Source organism: Mercenaria mercenaria, chromosome 12 (assembly GCF_021730395.1).
Source record: "Mercenaria mercenaria strain notata chromosome 12, MADL_Memer_1, whole genome shotgun sequence".
NCBI lineage: Eukaryota > Metazoa > Mollusca > Bivalvia > Venerida > Veneridae > Mercenaria > Mercenaria mercenaria.
Window position 1 is genome coordinate 33251738 of NC_069372.1, and position 8696 is coordinate 33260433.

At 36.2% G+C, this 8696-nt stretch overlaps 1 protein-coding gene across 2 annotated transcripts in view; it reads left to right on the forward strand.

Annotated features, from left to right (window-relative positions):
* The window catches only part of LOC123534444 (uncharacterized), a 52047-nt gene extending 44896 nt beyond the window's left edge, over nucleotides 1-7151 (forward strand). For both annotated transcript variants that reach the window (XM_053519583.1, XM_053519582.1), the window contains 6 exons: nucleotides 2773-2862; nucleotides 3668-3860; nucleotides 5058-5204; nucleotides 5449-5531; nucleotides 5962-6050; nucleotides 6221-7151. In XM_053519583.1, coding sequence (XP_053375558.1) covers nucleotides 2773-2862; nucleotides 3668-3860; nucleotides 5058-5204; nucleotides 5449-5531; nucleotides 5962-6050; nucleotides 6221-6308 — 690 coding nt within the window. In that variant the 3' untranslated portion in view covers nucleotides 6309-7151. The remainder of the gene's footprint in view (nucleotides 1-2772; nucleotides 2863-3667; nucleotides 3861-5057; nucleotides 5205-5448; nucleotides 5532-5961; nucleotides 6051-6220) is intronic.
* The last annotated feature ends 1545 nt before the right edge of the window (nucleotides 7152-8696 follow it).

Consider the following 8696-nt stretch of genomic DNA (forward strand, 5'->3'; position numbering starts at 1 on the left):
ATTGTTATTTTTATTTTCGCAAATCTATTTTTTTATTTTAGCCAATCAAACGACTTGTTCGAATATCAAAGATCAAGAAAAATGTGTAGGCTGTCAGGGACTCGAATCCGGGACCAGTCGCTTACAGAGCAAGTGCTCTACCGACAGAGCTAACGCTTTACCGACAGAAACTTTATCTGAAACTTTACGTCATAAAAATGTAACTATCAAAAACCCAGTCTAAATACAGATTTTTTATTCTTACAAAATGTTATAAGTAAGCCTTCTGGCTAACGGAATGGTCGTCAGAACGAGGCTATCAACATCACGTCTTCAGATCCTAAGTATAGCGTAATAGGAGATGTACTTTAGTCAGACAGCATTATAGAAATACAAAAGGTTACAGTTAGTTAGTGGTGTGTCTTTAAGGTAACTTGACACTAGCCACTACTGACCTTGACATTTTAAAGGGATAAGTACAAACATATATAATTCTCAAAGTTAGAATTGAAGTTCAAACAAGAGATGGCACTATTAGTGACAAACGCCCGCGAGGTTTGTCCAAGAATGCTACAGTTCGATGCGCAAAATATGCCAGAATAGTTAAGGTATGACTAATATTTCGACAAGAGAAAAAATTTCTCCGGAGGTAACCTTGACCTTAGAGCTAGGATCTGGGTCTTGAGCATGACACACTAACTCATCATAGGGAAAAATTGTGACAAGTAATGTTTGATGATGGCAGAGGTATTGACTGGACAAGAAACATAAATGTTAACTTTTTAATCTAAGTTTGATTTTGACTTTGAAACTAGAGATTTTGGACTTGCGTCTAACACGTCATTTCAATATACGGAACGTTTATGCCATGTAATTTTAAAATGTCTTCATCGACGGAATAGGTATGGAACTGACAAAAAACACATCATGTAAACCGTTAACCTCTAAATGTGACATCAACCATGGAGCTAGTGGTCTGGTTGTTATGCACGACACGTTTTCTCGTTATCGGAGAATATTTCTGCTAATTAATTTCCACATTTCTTGATTAATGACAGAGTTACGAACCGGATATGAAACAGACCCTTTTAACCTTTCACTTGACTTCTAAGTGTAAACTTGATCTTGGAGCTAGGGGTCTGGGTCTTGCGCGTAATCATTGTGGGGTCGAATCTACGTGAGTTTTTTTTTCATGTTTTGTCTTTGTGTGTGTGTGTTTTTTTCTTTTCGTTTTCATTTTTATTCTCGTATTTTTGTTTCTTTCTTTGATGGTTTGTATTTGTATGTATGCCTTTATATAAAACAACATTATGTTTATTATTTGCATGGCTTAAATGCATGCATTTAGTCAATATCATCTTTGATATAATGGTAATCTTTTCTGATCTGCCATATCGGCTTATGATACTTCTGTGTTGTGTTGTCACATAGTTCATGAAGGAATCTAAATGTTTAAGAGAGGAAAAAAATGATGTCGATAGTGAGTTTCGAACCCACACGGCAAAAGATCTGTTTAACATGGACTGTATGCTTTACCACTGAGCTAATTTGCAAATGGTACAAAAACTAGAAATATTTAGATCGTAACATGATTAATGACAGAGTTACGAACCAATATGAAACAGACCCTTTTAACCTTTCACTTGACTTCTTGGATTATTGGAGCTAGGAGTCTGGATCTTGCGCGTAACACATTGCCTCCTTATGGTAACATTTATGCCAAGTTGTTTCAAAATCCCCTCATGGATAACAGAGTTATATATCGGACACGTAAAGATCTATTATAATATGACTTCTAAATATGACCTTGACCTTGGAGCAAGGGATCTGGGTCTTGCGTGTGACATATTGTCTGATTATAGTTACCATTTATGCCAAGATATTTCAAAATCCCTCCATGGATAGCAGAAATATGGATCGGACACAAAAATAACCCTGTAAACATTTGAACACGAAGTCTGACCTTGACCTTGGAGCTAGGGTTCTCATTTTGACAAACATTTACGCTAAGTACTTTTAAAACTTCTTGATGAATGGCAAAGTTACGATCCGGACACAAAACAGACTGTTTGACTTCTAAGTGTGACCTTGACCTTGTAGAAAGGGGTCGTCTCATTAAGGTTAATATATTTATACCCAACTGAGCTATTTTTCCATATACATAGTGGATATTTAAAATGAAAGAAATACTAATATTTAATTGTCAAGTAATGGGTAACCATTATGAATTAATATTTTATAAGTTATCATGAAATAGACTCGTCCTCGCGTTTCGGCGGGAATCACGTTATCATTGGGGATTAATACCAAATATATTTCTGCAGTTAAATGAAAATAACATACGTGCACAGCGGCATATATTTTTTATTTGTGAATGCACTAATTTGACCTTTGACTAAACCCTAGAAGGCGACAGCCCCTTTTAAATTTCATGTTTGGTCCTAGAGACCATCTCTTGTATATTGATATTCGAGTATTAACAAAGAATTCCATCATGGGTCACATTTTCTTAAGGTTTTGGCAGACTACTAGTTGGACCTTGCAAATACTGTGTCCGCTAGTTATATCTTCCTCTTAGTAAGCCAATTTCAGATACTATTAGGTGTATATTTCGGTTGATGATATGCAAGTTACATGCATTATAAACTTCCAGTACTTACATCTTTTATTCTTATTCTTGGTAATACATCGATATACATGTATATACAAATTAATATTGCCAGGACTTTTAAGATAAAAGACGGTTTTTTGAAATAAAAAATGAAGTTATTGTGATTTTATTAAAAATTTCAGACGAAGATAGCTAATCCTCTAGGATTATTTGGAGACACCTCCCTTCCCTTCATTACAACTAATCAGCCTGACTTCTCTGCAGAGGATAAGGTATTTGTACATGTATAAAGAGCCTGTATTACGTAGTAACGGAAATGGTATCTATATGATAATGCATTTTAAACTCACCGTAAGCACATATTTGGTAATGTGCAAGATAATTCTTGTAACACTTAACTAACAGATATGAAATAGTGAGAAGTTTAGACGTCACATCTTCTACATGATAAACAAGAAAACTTGTCAGAATGTTGACTATCACTTCTAAGTCAAGTACAAAACTGGTTTACTTGGGTCAGATCATAAAAAGCATTGTTAACACGCCAGAGGCCATGTATCCCACCTGACAAACATGCAGTTTGGTCAGAATAAATGTAAGACAATCTGATTTAGAAGTCATGACCTAAACTGACTTATCTTGGATTAAAAAATTGTTCTGATGTTATCATAGAAAACATTGAGGGGCCATATTTTTATCTATAAAAAATCTTATTCAGAATGTTTGTCTTTATAAAGACTTCCTGAAGTTTGAAACTAGATATTTTGGATTAAAAACAAGACTATTAGCTTAAATCATAGGCAGAACTTACTCCAGAGGCCACTTTCCATATGATCTTCCAGAAACTTAATTAAGCAAATATGTTTGTACTAATAAATGCTTGGTGAACGTTGAAACTGGATCCTCAGGACCCTTAGATATAATTTATATTCCCAAAACATCTCTAGACAGCCTATTTTAAAGTTCAAAATTAGTTTCACTTTTCTGCGTTCTCACGTACGATCGTAAATTATACCTACGACCTCTTAAATCATTCGGAAACTAAAGCATGATTTTTATTGATTTATTGACATGCAGCGAATGATTGATGAAATAAAAGCTGATGCGAGAAAACATATAATTGCACACATGAATAGAGTCAATGGAAACACCTATCGAGAGATAGAGGGATCCAACTTACCACCTATCGGCAGCCGTGTCCGCAGGGGACCGGACTGGCGTTGGAATATGCAAGATAGTAACGGACCGGGAACAGTCATAGGACATGCTCGTATGTCAACTGTTTTTAGATAATTTGGTACTAATTTAACAGTTTAAAAACTATGACTTTAGCTAAAATAAGTTTGTTTGTTTGTTTTGTTGCGATGTACGTGAAAGTCACTTTTTTTTTTTTTACAAATAGACAGCCTTAAAAATCACCCTCAAAGGTCTTGTCATGTGGTGATTTCAGCTGTTACGATAACATTAGCATAAAATGTAATATGCTGACAAATTTACGTTTACTAAAGTGACTTTTACTGGATAGAGTCACTACTGAATGATACACACATATTGAACCATACACACTGTCATTGTAAGCGGATGCAAGACTCCATATTGTTCGTTTTGTTTGGCTTTATTTGAAGTTCCATGTGGGTATTACATTGAGACAGTCTATTCTCCATAGCTCCATACTTGAGGTTCGTTGAAAATTATCTAAAAAGGGTAACCATTGATGTATATAAATCCATCAAAGAAAACTCACTCATCCGAACAATAAATATTTTGTATCATGGTTTACCTGCAGTGTCGTTATAACTGTTAACTTCTATCTGTAATATTCTTCAACTGAGGAAGAGGCGTGGCTATAAGCCGTACTCTAACTAAGTTAGAGAACATGTCTTAAGTACCGCCTACATATAGAATACTGTGGGGAAATGTTGAACTTTCTGAAGCCCGCACGCTTAGCTCAGTAGGTAGAGCATTGGTCTACGGACCGCGGGGTCGTGAGTACGATCCTCGGGCGGGGCGTATGTTCTCTGTGACTATTTGATAAACGACATTGTGTCTGAAATCATTAGTCCTCCACCTCTGATTCGTGTGGGGAAGTTGGCAGTTCCTTGCGGAGAACAGGTTTGTACTTGTACAGAATCCAGGAACACTGGTTAGGTTCACTGCCCGCCGTTACATGACTGAAATACTGTTGAAAAAAAAAAACGGCGTTAAACCCAAAACAAACAAATGAACGTTCTGAAACCATTCTCTATTTCAGTTAGAGTACGCTTGTCACGTGATAGTACCAACGCTTAAAATGGAATGTTAACTTGTCAAGCAAAATTAGTAGCCGAATTTTAGCGGACCATTATACAAAACAGAAAGCGTAGGGGCCGCTCGAATAACGAGGTTATTTCTCGAAGGCTACGCCTTCTCGAAATAACCTACTTATTCTCGTGCACCCCTACACTTTCTATTACATATCTTTGTGTAGGTGACCAGATACATGTAGAATGGGACACAGACGGTCACCAGAATGTTTACCAGTACGGACGTCGGGGTTATGATGTCCTTATTGTTGAAGAACCTCGACAACTTAAACCTGGACAGAAGATCGCTGTTGGTTGCGTTGTGAAACCAGGTAGGTTTGTAAAATTAGAAGATAAGTCTGTAAAATATGACCAGATAAGTTTTTAAAATATAATCAGATAAGTTTTTAAAATAGGGTGAGGAAAGTTTTTGAAAGAATTAAAGACAATGGCGTCAGAGTTATTTAACATTTATATTTTATTATATCTCATAAAATGTAAATCCTGTCTCAGAAAGATATTGACTGCTTAAATATCTGTAACTATGTGTATATTTTGTAATTTGAACTTTATAAGGAAAAGATTGGGCGCAGTCGTCAGCGAAAGGACAGTACATGCAAAAAGGTGTCGTGATCAAGCTAGACCAACCTAAAGCAACTGTAAGTTTTTGAAAAGTACTTAAAGAAATATAAGTCAAGGGTATATGTATACACCTAGTATGCAATTTATAATTCTAACACGAGTCAATTTGCTGTTTTCCTTCTAAAGAAAGAAGACTAAAAATTGTGTAGTCACTGTGAGTACGTCACAGCTAATGATATCTTGAAGGTGTACTATGAAAATGATAAGGGGCCTCCGTGGCCGAGTGGTTAAGGTAATACAGTGGACCATGCTGAATCAAGATTGCTATTATTGTATGATTATTGTATGATTCACAGATCGAAATAATCTATGACACCGACTGGCAAAAGTATAAAAACTGTACGCAAAATCAGCAGTCAGTACGCTTATACCGAAAGAGATATTTTTAGCTTTTGTTAACGAATATGTTACCTAAAAGAGCTGATTGTGATGGTCTTGCTTTTTCAGGTTCGCTGGGAAAATGGAGAAAAAGGTGATTACTCATACGGCGTGGCGGGAAAATATGAGATAGAAGTCTGTGCGGGGCTCGTGGCATCGTAAGTACACAAAAGTACAATTTATGTAAAACTGGAAACAAGTTACGTGTGTAAATTAAGATTTAAAATCTATTCCAAGTGCTTGAATATAAAGCTATCTTCTTCATCGTACCAATTTAGATCAATAATAAGGTTTTTCAACTCAAACGTTTTATCTATTTATATTTTAGCGGTTCGGAAGGCCATGCTCTTGGATCTGGAGTAACAACAACACCGCCAAAGAAAAAAACAAAGAATAAAAACAAAAATGTTCACTGATAATAACATAGTACTTCCAAATAAACGTTGAGACATCAGCTGGATAGATGTGTGTCGTCACTTGATAAGGCTAGAAGCCCTTCTTCCGCGATTATTCATCAAAAACGATTAATTGACAAATTCTTTGGTCAGTATAGATCGTATCTGATAAAGAAAACAAATGCAAAAGTTTGGCGATAATAAACTGGATCCTACTGTTTTAAAGAGACCTCCTTCTTATATTCGGTATTAGCAGTTAAATGTTCGGCCGTGTTTTCGTTGATAACAGTTTTAAGTAAAATGTGTTTATTATTAATGACAACAAAGGCTGCTATTCAGTATGTGTATATGTAGGTGATTGTCAACTGAAGAAGCTTATTAAAGCGAAACATGTTTTGACAAAACTGTGTTGGTTTATGAATTTTCAACATTATATGTAGGTGAAGTAACTTTTAGCGTCTGTTGAAATTGTCCAATGACTATATAAATGAATCTCTTGCAATAAAACGTAATATAGAAGGCCGTCAAACCTACCCTTCTCCTTTGTACATTTGTCCGCATCCATATAGATAATTGATGCAGTAAATTAAATCTCGGACGCATACATTTGTTCTTTATATATCGTATTTCGGACAATATCCAATTATTATTGTTTTTGTTACGAAGTCACTCATTAGTCACTTCATTTACGGACATTGCCGAACACTTGTTAAGCTGTCAGGACAAATAATATTACATTGTGCTTCTTTCACGGTAATCAAGCAGGAAAAGTGCTTGAAATCATGTATCCCAGGGAGAGTAGGAGAATTTTAGTCATTAATTAGTTCAATTAATCAGTTTTTATGTTTGTAAATACTTGGCCATAGTAGTATACATTAAATAACGTCGTGAATTATCAATATTATCAATAGTTTTTTCCTTTGTGAGTCACATCTTTAGTTAATTATAGAGACGTCCGGTGTAATGAAGTATTTCGACCCCCATAGAATAACGACCTCCCCCCCCCCCCCCCCCCCCGGTCATTATTCTATAGAAAATGTGACTCCTTTCCTGTAAAATATTGACTCCCCTTATAAAAAAAATGACTCCCTTTGAAAACTCTATAGAATAACGACCCCCCCGGTCATTATTCTATAGAAAAACTGACCCCTCCAAGTAAAATACTGACTCCCTAAAGATGACTTCCTTTGAATCTCATAGAATAACGACCCCGGTTATTATTCTATAGAAAAAGTGACTCCTTCCACGTAAAATACTCACTGCCGAAATTACTACATTCGAACTCTCATACAATATCAATTCCCGGACATTATTCTATTTAAAAAAGTTACTCTTTCCGTGTAAAACACCGGCTCCTAAAAAGACTTTCGACGATAATATCTATCAAAAAGTGATCCCCACCAAACCTAACGGACAATTTTACTAGATCTACAACTCTAATACCCTCCATTGCCAATAGTTAACATTTTGATTGTACTACTACTACTGGTGACGCTACTTCTATTGCTATTACTACATGTACTTCTTCTTCTTCTACTACTACTACTACTATTACTACTACTACAACTGCTACTACTGATACCACTATACCTGCTTCCACTAATACGTCTTGTACATCTACCTCTTCTTCTCCTGCTGCTGTTGTTGCTGTCACTTATTCCTCTGCTGCTGTTGCTGCTGCTGCTACTGCAACTGCAACTACCACTGCCACTACTACTACTACTTTCTATTGTGGCTGCTACCGTACTTTACTGCCACTGCTAAGTATTGCAACTTCTATTAATACTAAGTTCTATGCTAGCAGTTTCTTGTGCAGTTTTCTTCTGAAGAATTACTTCATACCGAAGTTTGCAGGGATTATTGATACTGGTGTGTTTTGTGAACGTATTGTGAATTGTTATTTTCCTGAAAAAAAATATATACACCAAGATACAGCGTCTAGAAATAGAATCCATTTTCCCGTTGCGGAATGCTCTGATATCTGTGTCAAGTGATTATATCTGGGGCTAATGGTCAAACGGAAGGACGGACGGACGGACAAGGGCAAATCTATATGCCTCCCTCCCCCGAGTGGGGGCATAAAATGCAGCAAATTAGGCCTTAGATACATGAGTTATCACTAAATTTGACCAAATGACCGGGGGTCGTTTTTTTTTATGGGAGTCAATATTCTTCGTGAGGTTCAGTTTACTTCACGTGGAGGAGTCATAGTACTATGATCTGGAGGTCATAATACTATGACCGGGGGGTCACTTTTTCTATAGAATAATGACCGGGGGTCATTATTCTATGGGGGTCGAAATACTTCATTACACCGGCACGAGCCGGGTTTCGAACAAATCAGCTCGTAACACGTATTTAATTTAACAGTTTAACGTGAACATGCAATTTTGCCAGACTAACTTAGAA